The sequence below is a fragment of the Mus caroli genome, chromosome 4 (genome assembly GCF_900094665.2).
Source record: "Mus caroli chromosome 4, CAROLI_EIJ_v1.1, whole genome shotgun sequence".
Lineage (NCBI taxonomy): Eukaryota > Metazoa > Chordata > Mammalia > Rodentia > Muridae > Mus > Mus caroli.
In genome coordinates, this window is record NC_034573.1 from 4959922 (window position 1) to 4980028 (window position 20107).

At 43.6% G+C, this 20107-nt stretch overlaps 1 protein-coding gene across 4 annotated transcripts in view; it reads left to right on the forward strand.

Annotated features, from left to right (window-relative positions):
• Window positions 1–20107, forward strand: part of Chd7 (chromodomain helicase DNA binding protein 7) — a 176754-nt gene that overhangs the window by 103197 nt on the left and 53450 nt on the right. For all 4 annotated transcript variants that reach the window (XM_029475873.1, XM_021160001.2, XM_029475875.1 and 1 more), the window contains exons 4-7: window positions 7000–7141; window positions 10823–10960; window positions 11961–12026; window positions 17275–17330. In XM_029475873.1, coding sequence (XP_029331733.1) covers window positions 7000–7141; window positions 10823–10960; window positions 11961–12026; window positions 17275–17330 — 402 coding nt within the window. The remainder of the gene's footprint in view (window positions 1–6999; window positions 7142–10822; window positions 10961–11960; window positions 12027–17274; window positions 17331–20107) is intronic.

Sequence of the window (20107 nt, forward strand, 5' to 3'; positions counted from 1 at the left end):
TTCTGTGAAGAATGTCATTGGAATTTTATAGGGATTGCTTTCAGTAATGTAGACATTTTCACAAGCCTCAATTCTTGTAGTCAAAGCGTATGGGGTCTTCTAGTGTCTCGTTCACCATCTTCACCATCAAAAATTTCATAACTATACTGGGTGGTTTTATTTTTAGTTACATTTTTTTTTTTAATTAAAAAAGTTCTTGCTGGGCATGGTGGCACACACCTTTAATCCCAGCACTTGGGAGGCTGAAGCAGGCAGATCTCTGAGTTCAAGGCCAGCCTGGTATGTAGAAACTCTGTCTGGAAAAAACAAAACAAAACAAAAGTATTTTTAAAGCTATCTTGATCCCTCCACTCCAGTTCTTTCTGGGCAAATTTGCTGTCAACCCACGGAAAAGCTACTGGTATTGGGATGCTAATTTTGTATCCTGTGACTTTGTTGAAAGTGTCAAGAGTGAGAGTTTCACAGCCTGTGGTCTTTAGGCGCTTTGAAGGACCGGCTCATAGCATGTGCAAGTAGAGGAGACTTGACTTCCTCACTTGCTTTTGTTTTGTATCACTTCATCGCTCTACCTGAGACTTAGGTACCAATTCCAAACAAACACACACACACACACACACACAAGAATGGAAAGAGGGTCCAGATCCAGGCAGGTTGCACATGCCTTTAATTCTAACACTTAGGAGACAGAGGCAGGTGGACCACCCCAAGCACTGGGCTAGCTACACAGTGAGACCCCCCCCCCCCCGACACACACACACACCACTGCTACCAAATAAAAGAAAGAGACAGCCGGGCGTGGTGGCGCACGCCTTTAATCCCAGCACTCGGGAGGCAGAGGCAGGCGGATTTCTGAGTTCGAGGCCAGCCTGGTCTACAAAGTGAGTTCCAGGACAGCCAGAGCTATACAGAGAAACCCTGTCTCNAAAAACNAAAAAAAAAAAAAAGAAAGAGACACTTTTGGGTTTCCCCATTTAGTAGAGCATTAGCTGTAGATTTTTTATAAAGCTTTTATTATACCAAAGTAAATTTCTTCTGTTGCTAGTTTCTGTGGTGTGGGTTTTTTTTTTTTTTAGATGTTACTTTTTATTTTATTTTCACTATTTAAAAACCAAGTAGTAAGGGCTCAGAGAGCTTCTGATTTTTGAAAGTAGATGCACTTTTCATCAACGTTGAGCCCTGCTGTCCACCAAGTATACTGTATTCTGTTATGCCAGCCTGAATCTTTAGAGTTTTAATACTTCTGACCCACATCCTATGTGGCAGTTCTTATTGGTTAACATCAGTAAATTGAAAAGTCTGTTGTTGTTGTTGTTGTTGTTGTTGGATGCATTACTTTACACCTAATCCAAGCTGTCTGGGAGGTTGAACAGGAAAACTGCTACACGTTCAAGTCTAGCCTAGGCTGCTAAGATTATGCTTGCTATGCAAGTAAAGGGTCCTGAATTATTTCAAATAGCCAGTAGCTATATGAAAGCTGGGTGTGGTGGCATGGGTTTGTAATTGTTGCTCTGGGGAAGCAAAACCAGGTTGAGCTTGCTGTGCAGTGAGCCTAGCCAATAGCTGAGCTCCAGGTCAGGGGGAGACTGGGCACGGACCCATGGCGCGCGCATGCGCACCTGCATGCCCCTCCAGCCTATCAGTTCTAAGAATCTGTCTCAGCACCCTTTGTAAAGAAGATGGTGTAATATTTTGGAGAAGCCTGAATCCCTAATAATGTTCCTGATTAATCGTCCTGACCTAAGTTTCAAGGTTGATTTCTCCCACTGTAACGAGAGTCCTCATGAACTTACTTTATCCTTGGGGCCTGCCAGGTCACTAGCTCCCGCCCACTGTCAGCCACCTTTATTAACTGACTCACTCCTCATCACGTTTGGTTTCATGATTTGGGTCCTTTTTAAAGTTTCTTCTGAGAATGAAGATCTGTAGGTGGACACTAATGACTATTTAACTGCGTTCTGTTTTGTCGTAAATCAGGCTAGCCCAGGCTTTCTAATAAGCTCTGGCTCTTTGGATAAAGCCTTGTTTAGGAAGCCTGCAGTTTCTCACACAAGAGTTGGTCAGCTCTGATCCACCAGCCCCATCTTAGGCAATGGCTTCCACTCTGTGTCTTTGGTCTGTTATGTCTTCAGCTAAATAGGGATCCTTCCAGAAGTGAGCTCCTGAGGGCTTCCCTGACAACAGTGCAGCTCTGAATGTGGAGTTTGTGATTGCACCTAAGCATTCTCCTCCAGGTGGTGCACGGCGCTGGGATAACCATGGAACTAATGAGCTGTGGGGGCCGTGGACCCCAGTGCTGGCCGCTGTGAGGCTGCTCCTATAATAAGGTGTGAAACACGAGGCTTCAGGAGCAACAGAGGCCTTTCAAATTTCCAGGGTGTCACTGGATTTATGTCTGATTTCCAGGACTCGCTAGAACGAGTAGAACCTCTGTATCTAAGTCTGTGGGGCAGGGTAGATAGATCAGTATTTGTATTTCGGTCATCATATTGCTGATTAAGGAAGATAGGAGGAAGTTGGACTTTTGACTTAGGGATAAAATTTATAAATGGTATTTTATTGTATTGATTTTGAAAACTTCCTGTTTCCCTCAAGTTTATTATCACCCCATTTCACACTGTCATCCTTTGGGTTTTTTCTTCTTTCTTTTTCTTTCCTTCCTTCTTTCTCCCCTTCCCCTCCCCTCCTCCCCTCTCCCCCCTTCCCCTTCCCTTCAGCACCCTGGGCCTCCTGTGTCTGAGACAAACACTGTCAGCTCATCCAGCTCTTCAGCTCCTTTACCCTAAGCTTCAGAGACGGTTCATCATGAATATAGATGCTATTCCAGCTTTTGTTTAGCTTTTTAAAATATTTGTTTTTATTGTGTATGTGAGCACACCCCACAGTGTGCATGTGGGACCAGAGGTTCTCAGGACGACTCAGGGTACCAGGCTTCTGTGTAATCACTCTCCCCCCCCCCCCCCGCTCCCCGAGCCATCTTCCCAGCACTGTCTCATGGTTATGTAGTATATTTTTAGTTTTATACGCCTTTAATCCCAGCACTCTGGAGGCAGAGGTAGGCAGATCTCTTGAATTTGAGGCTAGCCTGGTCTACAGTCCAGGACAACCAGTACTACCTAGAAAACCCTGTCTTGGAACTCCCCCCCTCACACACACACACACAAAAGAACTTTGTACTTACTATTAAATTGTTTAATTAAATAGGAGAAGAAACATAAGCAGCCTATAAGCCCATCTTAAGCAGGCAGTAGGAATTCAAAGATAGTTCTTTTTAGCTCACAAGATCGTTGATGAAAGATACACAGTGCTTTGATTTTAATACAACCCAGTAATGTTGACATCCATTTTTTTAGTGTTTTAAGTATTTACATGTTATGTGACACCTAAGTAGGAATTTGTAATCATACCTGATCTAGACTACTGTGTCCTTCTGAAAATGTTTCTTGGAACTCATTCCAAGATCTGTCAGCTAAGTCTTGCAGAGGATCAGGTAGGTTTCAAGGAGCAGAGGCCAGAGGGTGTTCAGCACTCATTGCATTTGCCTGTGGAGCATGGCTGTGAGGAGCATAAAGACGCGAATGTTGTGACTTGTATAGGTTGGAGGGGGTGGCACCCCAGTACTGAGATTTGCAGACATCACACACTGGGGATTTAAGTTAAGGGCGACTTCATGAGATTTTAGTAACCTGCAGAGAGGAGTTAGCATTGGTGATCTGGCTCCATCAGGATGCTGAGCAGAGTAAGAGCTAACAGCGGGGCCTGTGCATGGCTAGCTTTCCTCGAGGTCCTGCTTTTAGACCAAGGTTCTGAGGAGGCATCGTTGCAACTGTTGGAAGTACACCAGAGCTCTGGATCTGCACCATGCAGCCTTCAGTGTCATAATGCTGGCTTAGGGAGTTCCTAACAGTATTCTCCTCCCTACAACCAGCACAGATGTCCTGTTTGCATATTCCAGCTTTGAATACAGTTTGGAAGAAGAATGAGTATATGGCTGTGTTTGGAGTCTGGCAGTATAAGAAGAGTTTGAACCTTACAGATATAAACAGGATGGTACGTGGACTCTGCCCTTTTCCCACTGGTCTCATGCTGGGGACCCTTGCCTTGGGGCGAGAGTGAAGTGACAAGCAGTGACTGTTGTCATTTAGGTTGGTATGGCAGGTGCTTGGCTGAAGCAGTGGTAGTGGCAGGGTGAACGTGCCTTGTGTTGAGCTAGTGACTCGAAGCTCGTGGATTTTCTCCATGTGTTCCGCCACTGAATTGGCACTGGTGGGTCTGGGTCGCAGAGAGAGAGAGAGCGAGCGTGCACTGCACAGATGTGCTGCTTCTCTTCCGGGGTGTGCAGAGAGTGACCATCTCTTCCAACCCTGTCTCCTTTCTTGTCTCTTCTCATTTAAACCCACAGAAATACCTAGCGATGCAGATATTGCCCTCATGGGATAGATGAGGGAATGAAGGTGCAGGGAAACTAGCTGTGATTTATCCAGAGTCCCAGTTGGAGCTGTGGCAGTTAGAGCTCAGACTGATTGCTGTCTGGTGGAAACCAGCATTCTGTAGTACTTCAGGTAGAAGAAAAAAATTGACTTTCGTTTTACGTAGGTCAAAACAGTTTGAATATTACACTTCATTGGAGTCCAGGTTGGCTTATTTCAAAATCATAATGATGTGATGTGAGTGGTTGGATATTGTCCGGGTTCATAAAGTGTCTGGGTGGCCACTGAAGACCCCTTAGTCTTTTTCTGACTTCCTAGGGTGCTTGATTGTATACTGGTGGGTGGGAGAACCTAGCTGTGCCTCAGCAGGAATGCCGTGAGCTCTAATGAGTTTGCCTCTTGCAGTAATCAGAACTGAAAGTGCTTGCCTGGGCTGGGAGGTTTTTGTCTAAGCATTTGGAGAGGTCCTGCCTGTCTGACTTTCAGCCATCTTGGAGGTTCTGTATAGTACATCCTTGGATAGAGCAGATGGAAAGTCATTAGTGTTTCTGTCCCCCACCAGATAGATGTTTCCTCAAACCTGGCTCTGGGCACTAAGCAGACAGGCAGCCTTTGCTCCTGCAGGGTGCCGCTTGCACGGCCCGAAACCCCACAAACTTGAACTCCATCCTCCGCTCTGCTTGATCGAGGTCACCATGGAAAACATGCACCGCCGCTCAGTTTACCTGGCAGTGGTTCAGCTCTTTGACAGACCTACCTCTGATTTAAACAAATTCGAGAAATATGTAAAGTTTTGGAAGCAGTTTTGCACTGATTTGATAAAAGAAACCACAAAACACTGCAGCGCAGGTGTTGAGAATGTTTGGGAGCTGATTGAGGGAAGCAGATGGCTTTAGTCAGTGGCATCCAGCCAAAAGAGCAGGTGCTGGTCACGTGACCGCTGGTTACCAGGGTAATCTGATTGCTCTTGGCGTGCAGATGAAAGGAAAGGGGCCCAGTGTTCAGCTGTAGTATTGTATAATTTGTGGCAGTTAGAGCGGAAATAAATGCTGGAAATGGAGCCTCATGGTAGGGGAGACTTCTGTCAGTGTGTAGCGTAAACACCAGGACACTCTCCTCAGGAACTGCTGCATGAATTTTTTAATTTAAAAAATATTCTGCTGTCTGCGGATCTCTCTGACTTAGTCACACCACCTCTTTTTATTTTTTATTTTTTGTAGATAAAATCAATTTTTGAAATGTAACTGCTATTTGTGATCATCTTGAATTGTTTTCAGTTGTTTCCTGATGTAGCTGTTTGCTATGCTAAAATGCTCATGTATCAAAATAAGCTCTGAGTATGTAAAAACAACAGGTTTAAGATGATCAAAACCATATTAGTGGAGAACGCTGCCCTAGGTGTGTGCCGGAAACGCTATTGACACACTTTGGAAGGGTTTAACGTGACACATCTGTACTTAGAATCATTAGCTGCTGCAGCCTCTTCCTAGTGGCTTAACAACGTCTTTCTTAGGGCCTCTCTTGGTGAGCTTCTCCGGGACTTTATAACATTTAATAAATGTAGGATTTTGAAATCTGTATCTTTAGTTTGTCAAGCTACTTAGAGCTTGAGGCGCCCTAGAAATAGTTTAAAAAAAAAAAAATCTGGTATTGGGATGATACATTTTCTGTGTGTATATATAACACATGGTCATTTGATGGTAAGAAGTCTCGGGTGCAGAGTGTAGGTGAGACGGAACACTGAGTGTTTGCGCTAAAAGTACTCTGAGGAACAGTTTTGGGGGGGGTGGGGATAACCCAAGAATTTTATTTTTCCTGTGTTTTGGCTTATCATTCAACTCCTGGTGTTTCTCAGGAACGTGGAAAGTGAGCTTCAGTTACTGGTGAGAAACAAGCACACGCTTATAATTTCAAAGAGTTACCTTTTGGTAGAAATGCTACTTGTGGGGCTGGTGGTGGCCTCAGTGGGAGAGAGAGCTCTTGTCCAGCATGTCCAGTTGCTAGCACTGGGGGAAATGAAGGCCAAGTGTGGCTATCCCTCCAAAATGCTTAGCACCAAAAGGAAACTTACTCATAAACAAGAACACTGAATTAAATAAAATTATGTATTTCTAGGAAATTAATTTTTAGTAAAAATGTACTATTACTGGTCACCATTGGACTTAAAAAAAATGACTGTGTGAAACTCTGTGCCAGAGAAATAAGGGTATAGTCATTAGATGGTATTTTTTTCCCCCTTGGTTAAAAAAATTGGTCTCCACCCGACTTTTTAGCAAAGAAACATCTTAGGTTTTTGTCACAGCTTTGTATGTCAGCAGGGGCTGGGGCAGTACTCTGTGAAGTGTTCAAAGTTCTACATTCAGTTCTGTTTCAATGGGTGAGAAATTTGCTGAGGGTCATCAATTATAAGTTTTGTTGTCAAACCTTAATTAGGAGTAGCATTTAATGAAAAGCACCCAAGGCCCATCGACCTGGCCTTTGCCACCACTCTTTAGTAACAGAAAGAGAAGGTTTGGGGCGTGTGGGAAACCACACCGAAAGTGTACGCTAAGTGATGTACTTTGAATTCTAGTAATAAGAAACCGGATTCAGAAGCAAGTGCTTTGAAGAAAAAGGTCAACAAAGGAAAAACAGAAGGTTCTGAAAATTCAGACTTGGACAAAACACCCCCACCGTCCCCTGCTCCTGAAGAGGACGAAGACCCAGGTGTCCAGGTAACACCATTATTCCCTTCGGGCTCCAGCTGGGGAGTGGGGTAACTTTAGCCACATGTAAAGCACGCAAGGTCTCTCCGGGCTTTGTTGTCAGGTGTGTGCGTGATGGCCTTATTGTTGTCTGGAACATTATATCCACAGTGAAGAGAGCCAGAGCCCACAGAGACCCAGCTTACTCTAGGGCCTGCTGAGCTTTGAGATTACTAAAGCAAAGAGCTGCCCTTTATTTCCACAAATGTATGTTTTAATGTTTATGCTGTCTTAAGCATTTTTAGCGTTGCTATTATATCGCTTCATTTAAAGTATCATTCGCATTTAAATTTTTTTCTAAAAATTTTTTTTGGTCAATTTTTATTTGACTTCTCCCTCTCCCTCGTGTGTGTGTGTGCGTACATGTGTGTACATTCATGTGGAGGCAAGAGGCCACCCTCAGGTGTCATACTTTTAGGAGCTAACCACCCTGTGTTTTTGAGACAGGCTCCCTCACTGTCTTGGATTAGTAAAGCATGCTAGCCTTGGCTGGCCTGTGAGCCCCAGAGATCTTGTCTCCACTCCCTAGTGCTGGAATTGTGAGCATGTCCTTTTATGCCTTGCTTTCTGTTCAAAGGAGCAAGGCTGAGGCCTCTTGCTTGCAAGGAAAGCACTTTCCTGACTGAGCCATCCATCTTGCCCTCATTAATTTTTTTTTGTAATAAAAACCAAAACATACTTTGTAGCTTATTTATAATAGATGGCCGGAGATGTGATATAGTCATGATAGAATTTTGATCAACAAGTCAGTGGTATCCCAGATGGTACCTGGTTCAGTGTTAGATTCTCCTGAGGTCTACAAGTAAATAGTAGGAATTTGGGTTCCTGTGTATGAAGCTTGCTGCCTTCACTATTTGGACTGACAGAGGTCTCAAAAGTACACATGACAGTTGTGAGTTATTTCCTTGATAGGTTCCGTGGATGCATGCCAGTCTGGTCCTTTGGGATGGCTGGGAATGTGGCTTGTGCAAGTGACATCTGAATTATCAGGGAGCAGTTACTGTTGAGTCCCATTGGAATAGGCAGCCAGCCCTCAGGGACCAGCTGGGCTTCCTCTGACCTGTAATATATCCTCAGGTCTTCCTACCCAAGGCCCACGGGTCTGTAATATGTGGCCCCCTACAGAGAACTTCAGCTTGAATACTGCATTCTTCTTGAGTAGAGCATCCTGGAAGAAGGTTCTGAGAGGGTAGAATGGTAGAAGATGGTTGTGATCCACCATGTGGGTGCAGGGAATCAAACCTTGGTCCTCCGCAAGAACAACAAGTGCTCCAACAACCGTGCCGTCTCCTCTCCTAAAAGTTGGTGAAGGAGTTGGAACTAAGAATTTATAATGAAATTGATTGTATCCTTGAGGTTGTTTTGTCTTAATTTGCGCTTTTGGGACTTTACAACAAAAATACTTGGACAATATTAAGAATTATTCTCACAGGCCTGATGTGGTGGCACATGCCTTTAGTCCTAGCACTTGCCAGTTTGAGGCCAGCCAAAGCTACCAAAGGAGACCCTGCCTCAAAATAAAAAATTTATTTCCTGTTCTGACTAATGAACTACTGTTTGGGGTGAGATTTCCCCCTCATTTTCCCTTTTCTTTTCACTCTTTTTCCTTGCCTCGTGTCCACTTTCCACCTCTTCTTTCCCTCCCTGTATTTTAGGTACGGAAAAGCACTTAGCAGTTCAGACCAAGCTCAGTGCTTCCATCTAATTGTCTCAGTAACAGTTCTGCATTCAACAGCCACAGGCAGGCGGCCACAGAAACTGCCTGAAAAGCTGTCTTCCTGGTGCCTGCTACAGGAAGTGATGACGCAGACTGCGTGTTTGTTACACTTCTTCCTGTGGTGCATCTGTGAGGGGCTTGAGGGAAAAGTTCCAATGCTCTGGTTGCTCATCAAGAGTAAATGACATGTTAACTCTAACTGACTCTTTCACAAGGTGCGGCCACAGCAAGGCCACATTTTCATTTTCTCCTCAGGACACAGCTATTTTAACCAAAAGTATCTTTATAAAGCAGGTTAAATGGAATCGTTCTCAGGCTGTGAGGTACTGTCCTGAGGCTGTGTTGGTCTTGCCCCAAGAGATCACAGTGTCTGTCATGTCTTCTTCATTTGTATGATGAATATTTTACGTCCTCCCATCTTAATGCTGGCCTGCACAATTGATGAAACTCTTTAAAAAGCAGCAGTTCGCAATTCTTAGAAAAATGTGTGTGTGTTGTATTCCTCAGTGGCGTCGTCATCCTTTCATTATGAATTTCTATTTTTTGCTCTCTATTTCTTTAAAAAGAAATTTATTTTCTTTTAAAACGATTTTCTTTTAGGGCTGAAGTTAACAGTGTTCTACCCCTACCCCCAGTCATTCTCTCTCTTCATTCAGACAGAACCTTATACCTAGTAACACTTTTTATTTCTTCAGGTTGCCCCTGTTAGTGGAAGCACGCACAGGTGGCTTCTCCGTGAGTATTTCTGGAGAGGACGAGAAGTAAAGCGCGCTATGCATTGCGCGTAAGCGGCAGATTCTCTTTCTTTTCAGAGGGTTCTTGATCGTCTGCCCATCCAGAGAGAGAAACAGTTTGCATTTGTCTTAAGTAGAGTCATAAGTGACTTTTGCAGTCACATGATTTGCTTTCATTCATCAATTTACCATGGACAGATTTCCAAATATAATCACGTAGCTTACCGGAAGTGGAACTGGTTGGTCATAGGCTTCACACATCTATATTGTCCTGCACAGGCTGTGCTGCGTTGTGTTTGACCACAAACATGAACATTCGCCAACAGTCATACTGATTACCAGTCTTTGACATTTGAAGCAGCATGGTAAAAAGTTGTATTAAAACTAGAACTGCCAAGAAGAGTGGCACACAACTTTAATCCAAGCATTTGGGAGACAGAGACAGGCAGATCTCTTGGGGGTTGGAGCCTAGCTTGGTTGTGAATTTCAGGCCAGCCCTGGCTACATAGTGAGAATCTGTCCCCAGGTAAACAAACAAACAAACAAACAACAACAAAAAAAACCACCACCCTACTTACCAAAGCTACTCATTATGAGTGTGTTTAGTTCCCACTTCTCCCTCCTTCTCCAGGAGTAGGAATGGAACTGGGGCTCTGTGCACTCTTAGTAAGCGCTTAGCACTGAAGTAGACATCTCCAGCCCCGAACTGTTTCTTTCAGGCTCCAGAGTAAAGTGCATTGGAATACCTTGAGAAATAACAATATAACAATGTTTGTATTAACCTTTATAGCCTGTAGATTATTTTCTAATGCACTGTTGTTGGTGGGCTCTCTACATTATACTTTTCAGTCATAGAGAAATAAGAGCAGAGTGTGCTAGACTCCCATAGGTCCACTGTGCGCCTCTGGTGTTGCCACTGCCCACAATGGAGATGGCCAAGTGAGGGACAGGGTTTGCTGTACCTGTGTGTTCTTGTTGAAGGGACTGCTGTTTGGAGCAGCAGCGTTACAAGGTCCCAGGACCCCAGATCTCCAGATAATTGCTGTGGTTGTCACAATGGTCTTTTCACTCGACGTTTTAGATGAAAATTGCCAGTTTTTCTTTAAGATTTAGAAAAGGAAAAGTCTTACTACTGTGTACCGTGTTACAGAGCCCCAAAGACTGCCCTTTAACACTCACTCTGCTGGGCTTCTGTTGTAGAAGAGGCGGTCCAGCAGGCAGGTGAAGAGGAAGCGATACACTGAAGATTTGGAGTTCAAGATTTCTGATGAGGAGGCAGATGATGCAGATGCTGCTGGGAGAGACTCCCCATCCAACACCTCGCAGTCAGAGCAGCAGGTCAGCAGCCAGGCTTGCGCTGTTTCATGTGTGCTTTCATGGTGGACTGGAAACTTATGCCTGGAAGCCAAGCAGTTCAGTGGCAGAGGTGGACTTGGAGCAGGGGAATGTTCTGCTAATGTTGGCTGACGTGTTGTGGGAAATTCATTGTTCAGTAGTATCTTAAAAAGCCCTACTTGCTCAAATTCATTTTTATACAAGGCAATGATATGTAATGTGACAGAGGTTTGGAGAATTAAATGTCTCTGCTGAGGAAGAGTCTGAGCTAGAATATGAACCTCTGAGAATTCAATGCTGTAGCTCCCGGAACCATAATAAACCACTCGAGCTCATCTCCTGCTGTTTGGCACCGTCAGAACCCCTTTATAAAATTACTGCCTTGGAGTACCCAGCAGGGCACACTGTATTTTCTGTGCAATGTAAATGATGGATAAAATAGTTTGTATGTAGCGCGGGCAGTAACAGAATTGATTATTGCAAAGATTTTATTTATTCTTTTTTTGCTCTTACTGTACTTTAGTTAACAAACTGGCCGCCAGTTGAAAGGCCCTATTAAATGCAGCTTGGTGTTTAGCTGGCAATTGGATCTCTATTAAATTGTTGTACACAACCTCCATAGGACAGAGCTGCCTACAGTAGCAGAGCAGAGGGAGTATTCACTCCATGAATATAGATGCAGGAAAGTTGCTTTTGACCGGCTGTCAGGCACAGATTACTTTTTCTTAGCAGCCAGAGTGAATGCTTTGTGGCTTGAGGGACTGTGCTTCTCTCCATAAGTAACCACACAGTCAGGAAGTCATAAGCACAGCCCTTCCTTTGCCTTGCTGTAGTGTGAGGCTTTTCTTGTTTTTAGTAATTTTTCCCACTGTTAACTTTGGACCGTGTGGTTGAAAGGGCAGGAGGCATGGGCAGAGGGGAGTGGTACTTTCCCACTTGCGTTTGCAGCACAGGTCAGGTGGCTTGCCAGTGGGATGGGCTGATACCACTTTCTCTTTTTCAGGAATCTGTTGATGCAGAAGGCCCAGTGGTGGAGAAGATTATGAGCAGTCGCCTAGTGAAAAAGCAGGTGAGTGGCGCCGTGTGCAAAGTTGAGACTCCCATGGGTGATCTTGCAGGTTGTTTGCTGCATCCTGCCCTTTTAAGATTCCACTGTGGCGCCGGGCGTGGTGGCGCACGCCTTTAGTCCCAGCACTCGGGAGGCAGAGGCAGGCGGATTTCTGAGTTCGAGGCCAGCCTGGTCTACAAAGTGAGTGCCAGGACAGCCAGGGCTACACAGAGAAANGGAGGCAGAGGCAGGCGGATTTCTGAGTTCGAGGCCAGCCTGGTCTACAAAGTGAGTGCCAGGACAGCCAGGGCTACACAGAGAAACCCTGTCTCTGAAAAAAAAAAAAAAAAAAAAAAAGATTCCACTGTGGCGCTGGGTATGGTGGTGGGTGCAGGAGGATCAGGAGTTCCAGGTCAGCTTTTTCTACATGTGACCATTTCTTAGAAAAGTAACAACGAAAAGACAAACAAACAAAACGAAAGAAAAGAAAAGCCCAATGGCTACATTATCATAAGATGAGGTGTGGGGTGGTACTTCTGATCCCCTCGGTGATTGATGGCTCTGGAATGAAATCAAAACTCCATTAAGCAATGACCTTAAGATGTATCAACCTTTGTAACCCTATTAGGAGAAGTCAAGAAACTCAAAAGAAATGCTTAAGACTTACAGAGGTACAGACAGCCTTCTCCATGGAAAATGTTCCTAAGAAGACCTTGCTTGGGAGCTCCCAATGCCCTCATCAGGGCCGGTCTGTTACTGGGGCAAGCAGACGTTTTATCAGGCTGCTTACAACTTTTTGCATATATAACTTAATGTGTTGAAAGTATCTTTATTACTGATACAGTTCCTATTGATAAGCAAAAGTGCCTGCCAGTGGCAGCAGGTAAGCTCGTGGCCCAGGCACATTAGGAAGAAGAACTCCATTGTTTTCTCTAAGCACTGGGAATTCTCTGCTCCGTGTGGGTTGCCTTCCTGCCCAGATTGGGAAATGCTGAGCTTGTATCTCTAGAAAGTAGGTACTGTGGATATATGTCAGCCAGGCAAGCCTGAGTAGTTCTTCATAGCTTTTGAAATGTAGAGCAAATATGATTTCTTTTAGTAAAATGAATACAAGGTATAGTTTCCCAGTGGCCAAGAGAATCATGGAACTTAGGTGCTGTCCTAAAGCTTATCAACTATCAGACAAGGGAAAATAAGACAGACAGACAAACAGGCAGGCAGGCAGACAGACAGACAAGCACACTACCAGCAACAAAATACTGTTGAGCACAGGCACTTAACACAATTGTTTCTGTTAATGTCTCATCTATTGGGGCTGAAGAGGTGCTGAGAAGTCAGGAGCACTTCCTGCTTCCAGAGGACACAAGTTCAGTTCCCAGCACCCTTTTTGAATGTTTCAAAATGACCTGTAACGTAACTCCAACTCCGATTATCCAATGCCCTCTTTTGACCTGCAGTCATATATGTGCACGCACACTGGCTGACACATACATAAAAGTAGAACTTGTATTTTTTAAACTGAGAGCTCATTGAGCTACCCCTGCACCAACAGTAGGCTCGCACGTCCCTCTTACACACTCAGGATTTGCACACTTATCACCGCATGCACTACATGCTCCTATAAAAACTATCTGGAGCAACAAGTCAACGTACTTCAAATCGGGTGTTGAGGTGGGGTGTGGAGGATGCGGTTGGTAACTGAGTTTGTAGCTTCGTGCCATAATGGATCAAATGATAAAAACCAAGCCAGGGTTGTCACGTGACATGAGCACTACTTAGCTCGTTAGAAAGGCTGCCTTTTCCTAATGTCTCTAGAACTGTTAGTTTGTGAGTACAGATATATGGTAAAGTTTAAATAGTGGGCATGCTACAAAGAGCGGTCCCTTCACTGGATTGATGTTACTTGAGGAAGATAGCCATGTTCCTGGGATGGGATGCACGCATGTCTGTTGAACTGATAGTACTTCGGCAGGCATACTTAGCAGGCTTAGAGCTGAGATTATAATTAACTCTATTCTCCATAGCTAGTGAGATTGTACGTGGTGCGGACATGGCTTTTCTGTTTTGCCTGCTTCAAAGAACTTAGTTTTTCCCCCTCTGCCCACCTTTACTGGCAGGTACCCATGGATTACAAATTGATATTACAGCCCCGTGTGGCTCACTGTAAGGCATTAGATGTCATTGCAGATGTATATGAGGATGGAACATTTATTGAAGTGGCTCTCAACCTCCCTAATTCGTGACCCTTTAACATAGTTCCTCGTGTTATGGTGACCCCCAACAAGAAAATTTTTTCATTGCTACTTATAACTGAAATCTTGTTACTGTTATGAATTGAAATGTAAATATCTGATAAGCAGGGTGTCTGATATGTGACCCCTGTGAGAAGGTTGTTCAATCCTCAAAGGGGTCATGACCTGGGTTGAGAACCACTGATTTATTGGCTTGGTGAATGTGGGAATGGAGAAAATTGGTAGGAAAAGTTCTCTGGAAGACAGGAACTGTCTGAATGTAAGGATTGGAGAGAGCCCACAGATGCTCGTCTGCTGCTGCCGCCGCTCAAAGGCTGCTAAAACTCCATCAGAAGATACGGACCATTAACGGCCACTAAGTTTTTAAATTGCAAATGTTCTCAACATTCGTTGCTTTAAGTTATAACTGCTCTAAGTTTATAATTTTAAAAATTGATAACAGGGGACAATATTGCACGTGGAAAGAAAAAGAAATTTGATATTTTCCTGTGGACTCTAGCTGGGCTTCCTCTTACCATGAATCATTTAAGAATTGTCTCCCAGGGAGAGCCACCTCAGCTTCGCACACCATGACAGTGGGCGTGGCTTGCCATTATAAATATTGGCCTAAACACAAGTTAATGTCTCCAAGACCCAGGAGAGGGGTCTTGTATATGAACATTGTGGTATGTTTGAATGCGCATGCATTTAGAGTGCATAGGTGTTTTGTTTTCCACATTTAGTTATAGCACTTTCTATATGCCATCTATCTATAGAAAATATTCCAAGTCCTTTTCCTTTTTGAATCATAAGGTCAGAAGTTATCTTAGAGTCAGAATCTGGGTGTACTATATATATAGGGGATATACTATCCCCTAACATTTATTTTTCTTTAATTTACTTAACATATGTTTTCTCCATAACTAGTTACATTAAATTCCAGGAAAATTGAACGTAACAATAAAAAAGTAGAACATTTTATAAAGTTAAAGTCTTAACTATAGAATATCTTTATTTTCTCACTCAGTACACTGTGACTCACTATCTCGGTTTGAGTATGAAATATATTAGACCAGAAGCAGTTTATTATTTTTCTCTGTATATACTTTTTCATTTTTTGTTCATTATTTGTATAGTTTTGAGTAGGGGAGCTGTCTAATTTGGCAAGGCCATTCCTTCTTTGAGGGTGGCAGGTTATCATGTGCTAATGGCTGTTTCAGGCCACGTTAGAGAACTAGGCTTGGCTCCTTGGTCACAGGAACAGTGAGACAAATATGTTAATACAGCCAAAACATCAAGTTTCCTGTAACCTGTTAAAATTCCTTTACATTCATTCCCGGGGAAGGAAAAGAATACCCATTTTCAAATGTCTATTGAACACATGAAAATACTCAGAGCACTGTCAGGTTAGACAGTAGCTGGCCAAGGAGTGATCTCAGTGTGTGTGTGTGCGTATGAGAAGCTGTACGTTATCACCCTATCATTCATCGAGTCTGCAGAGTATGGGAGTTTCTGCACACTGGTAGTGGTAGTGTGGGCTGTTGAAGAGAGGCATGACTCAGCATACTCTCAGTAAAGCATGTGCACACTTATGTGAAATGTGGTTAGCAGCTGGAGCTGAAGCTCCACCAAAGAACGTGGCCATGTTGTATGTGTAGCCAGTTAAATAGAAGACAGCATTTTTGTTTACTTGGGGACATGGCACACACCTTTAATCCCAGCACTCGGGAGGCAGAGGCAGGTGGATTTCTGAGTTCGAGGCCAGCCTGGTCTACAAAGTGAGTTCCAGGACAGCCAGGGCTATACAGAGAAACCCTATCTTGAAAAAAACCAAAAAAAAAAAAGCTGTGTTATGGTTAGGACCTTTCATAAGCCCTCTAGGGAAAAATGAGAAGCAGTTTAAAATGCACCTTTAATTGAACCTGATAAAAGGTTTGAGGGAATTCTGAAAGGTTATATATAGTCTTTAACTGTGGTCTGAGTGTTAGTATGAAAGCCAGCCGGAGTGCCCTTATAAGACATGTGCCCTCTGTCATCCTCCACGCTGGCTCTCTTGTTTGGCCCCGACCATGTTCCTGTTCACCCTCATTTTCTTCAAAGATCTATGAGGCCACCCGGCACCCATGTGTGAGCCTCCAGGCAAGCTCTCCAGCTCTCGTAGGAACAGAAAAGAACTTCCTGACACGTGGGTAAAGGCTGTTTATGATTTACATCTTTGCTTTATCTGCTCAAACATTGTAAGAAAATGACATATTATGAATCCTTTCACACTCCACAAGCAAAAGCCAAAAGGAAAAGAGAGATTTCTAAACCATAGCATTGATGTTGTCTTCGGTGCCTTCTGGAAGCAGTCTGACCACCGAAAGCTCTTGACTCGGCGGACATGCATCGCAATTTTAACCCACCTAAATGTGGGATTGGAAGTGTTAATTTTATTTGGCTGCCATGTGTGTGAGACATCTTGTCTGAAAGACTTTAATTGTTCCACTGAGTAAAACTCAAACCATGAGTAGTGATGCCCCGAGTCCCACCATAAGAGCGAGGTTTCCTTTTATATGGTTTCTTGTTTAGAGTTATTAACTATATGGAGAAATAAATGTCTTTTAAATATTTTAAAACATTACAAAACCCACAATGTAAAGTTGCCATGAGGCAGCCAAAAATAATACATATGGCATTCAGGAGAGCAGTTGCTAATTGGCTGCTGCCTGAGAAAATGGTACACTTGGCGTCTACTTAACACTGCGGGTTTGGCAGCAAGCCAGGCTTGGGGTCAGGTTGTTGTGAATGAAGCTGCATGTGGTTAGGGAGGAGTTAAAATGATTCATGCCGTACAATCACAAGCACATTGAGTGGAGCAGCGTGCATGTGCCTGAGTACGTCAGTCCCCACGGCACAGGCTGCCCAGGCTTCCTGTGCGCTTCTCTTTCCAGTCAGGCCACCTCAGGCATCGTGTCCCCATGTGGGAGTATGTGGCTGCCTTTGAAATCATCGGTATATGATTTTAAAGTGTGTAACTCAATCTTTTTTCGTTGCAGAAGGAATCTGGCGAGGAGGTAGAAGTTGAGGAATTTTATGTGAAGTACAAAAACTTGTAAGTAAATTGTTCCTCCTCCTTTCAGCGGGGAGGGTAGACCTGGACTACAGGACTCTAAGAATTGTGAACATGGAGAGTTCCATAATGTTTCTTTGCTGCCTCAGAAAGGCTGTTTCCTCCTAACTTTGCTATTTGTAGTACTTTGCACATGTTTTTCTAGAAAATATTTAATGTGTAAAAGTTGACTAATTTTCTTACATAAGCAAGAAGCTCATCATAGATAGAAAGAAACATCTGATGTGATCATAGTGAAATAAAGTAAAAGTTGACTGTCCCCCAAAGAGTGGCTCTTGCTCTTCACGCTTGCGCCTCTCCTGCATCTGTGATGAGAACTCTGTAGCCTCTCAGAGGCCTGGCAGCCCAGGATGCCCTCAGGCTTTGATGCAGTGAGCTCTGGCTTTATGTGCATTGCTTTCCAATATTTGTTTAGTGGGTTTAGTATAGTTTAGTTTTAATCTGAATGGAGAAACACAGCTGCCTTGAGCTCTGTCATGGGATCTGTGTGCTCACTTTGGCTAGTCAGCGTGGTTTTCAGGTCATTACCCTCCCGAAGACGACAGAGGCTTGCTCTTCCTAACCAGACACACAGCTAAGGACAGATACCTTTGCTGACCACAGATCTGTTCTCTCTGCTTTGCTCCTCTGAAGACAGACATAAAGCCCGGGTGAATCAGTCCTGGGTTTTAAAGGAGGATTTTTAGGAGTTGTTGTGAAAACAGCCTAAGAAAGTACATTGCCCCAGGAAAATGTCACCACCGAGTGCCATGTTTCTCTGCTTTTGTCCCTTTGGTCTGCATTGTGTAAATACAGGGTCACTCTTCTGAGGAGGTAAGCAAAACATTAAGTAAAAAGTCTCTCTCAGTCTTACTGTGAGAGTCAGTGAAATGAAGTCTGGCAGTATAAAATAAAACGCACAATAAATGTTAGCTACCATCAGTATGGTGTCCTCATGGTGAGTTTATGTCTAAGCACATCGTTCATCTGAGGTGATTTCCTGTGGGGAATCCTTAACGAGAGAAGCTGAATAGGCAAAGAGGGGGTAACCTAAATGAGTTGCAGGGGGATTTTTGTCAAGTCAGATGGAGGACTGAGGGTTAAGTGTTGATTGACATGTAATTGCACCAATAGATGACAGGCATCAGAGACAGAGTGGGTGGGACCCAAGGGTTGCCATCCATTCACCTGTGGGAAGCTCCAAAGACAGTGTAGGACCCTGTACTAGGGACTGCTGCCAAGCCAGAAGACTTATCAAACAGGCAACAAAAAGTTTAAGGGAGGACTAAGCTGGTTTTCTGTGCACTATTATGGAGATGAAAGAGAAATTAAGCTTTCAATAGAAGTTTTATTAACTTGTTTTGATGCTAATTCAGATTTGTAGGAACGTTGCAAAAATTGTAGGGTGGATTTTTTTATTGTGATTAATCTATATCTGAAATACTTGGAGATTGTTAAATATGGTAATGTTTGCTAAGTTGATGGAATACTTGGGCCTTTAACTTAAGGATGGCCTTTATTCTCTGCCCTGGCTAATTCATAGTCAGGAGGGTTCATTTTATTGAGATTTGAATTCTTCTCTCTGGTAGTAGTATTTATTTTGCTCACGTCACTTCAGATGTAGTGGTGGGAGTCCCTTTAAGCTGGCTCTGTCTTTTCCCTTATCCCGTTTGGAGCTCTGGTGTCAGAGTGTGCTCCCAGCTTGTCCTGTCTCTGCAAGTTGCAGCTGTAGAATCTGTAATCAGATAGAGAATGTAGGAGCCAAATGTGGGCCGTGATCTTGCTCATGGCTGCCAAGAAGTCACTGTTGGTAGACACACCTGCAAGGACATGTACACGTGATCTTTAGGCACATGTAGCTGTTTGTTATATATATGTACTTACCTCTACCTATGCCTCCACTTGCCTAACAACAAAACAGTGCCACCCAACTCTCCCACAGGGTACCCTCTGCCCTTTCTCCTTTCAAAGGGTAGCTATTCCCCTCTTCATTGATAAGAAGCTTGGCTCTTATCATCTGTTTGTTGTTGTTGTTGGTGGTGGTGGTGGTGGTGGTGGTGGTGGTTTGGTTTGGTTTGGTTTTGGCAACCTTAAAATATATAGAAAAGGAATTAAGAATTCCTAGCTGAGCTGGTGGTAGTGCACACCTTTAGTCCCAGCACTTGGGAGGAGGCAGAAGCAGGCGAATCTACAGAGTGAGTTCTAGGACAGCCAAGGCTACACAGAGAAACCCTAATGAAAAAAAAAAAAGAAAAAGAAAAGAAAAAGAGAAGTAGTAGTAGAGTTTTTGCTTCAGTTTCTTTGTTTAGGATGTTTTCTCCTAGTTTCACAGTGTTAGAGGTTATATACCTTACTCAAAATCCCCTTAGTCCCAAGGTCTCCATGACTTTATGTTTACACCACTGAGTTGACCAGTGTCAGTTTGCGATTTAATTTTATCTTCGACATCTCCATTGCATTTTTAAGTTGGTGAAAATATTACCATGAGTCAGAAGTCAGAGCTATATACGCAGATAGGCAGGTGAGAAGTGTCCCTTCTGCTGTAACCTACCATTTAATACCGAGCTTCTTCTTACCCTTTACCTATATACGCGAATAGCAGGTGTATAGGTAGGCATGTATGTGCACACATAGGTAGGGATGTGCACACATAGGTGCACATGTGTTTCCCTGTCTTACAAGGTTGTGTAGCATTACTATATCTTTTGCTCTTTTCCCTCCTTCTGTACTATTCTGAACATTACTGTATGAGTCTTTGTGGGATGTGTGTTGCCTTTTGC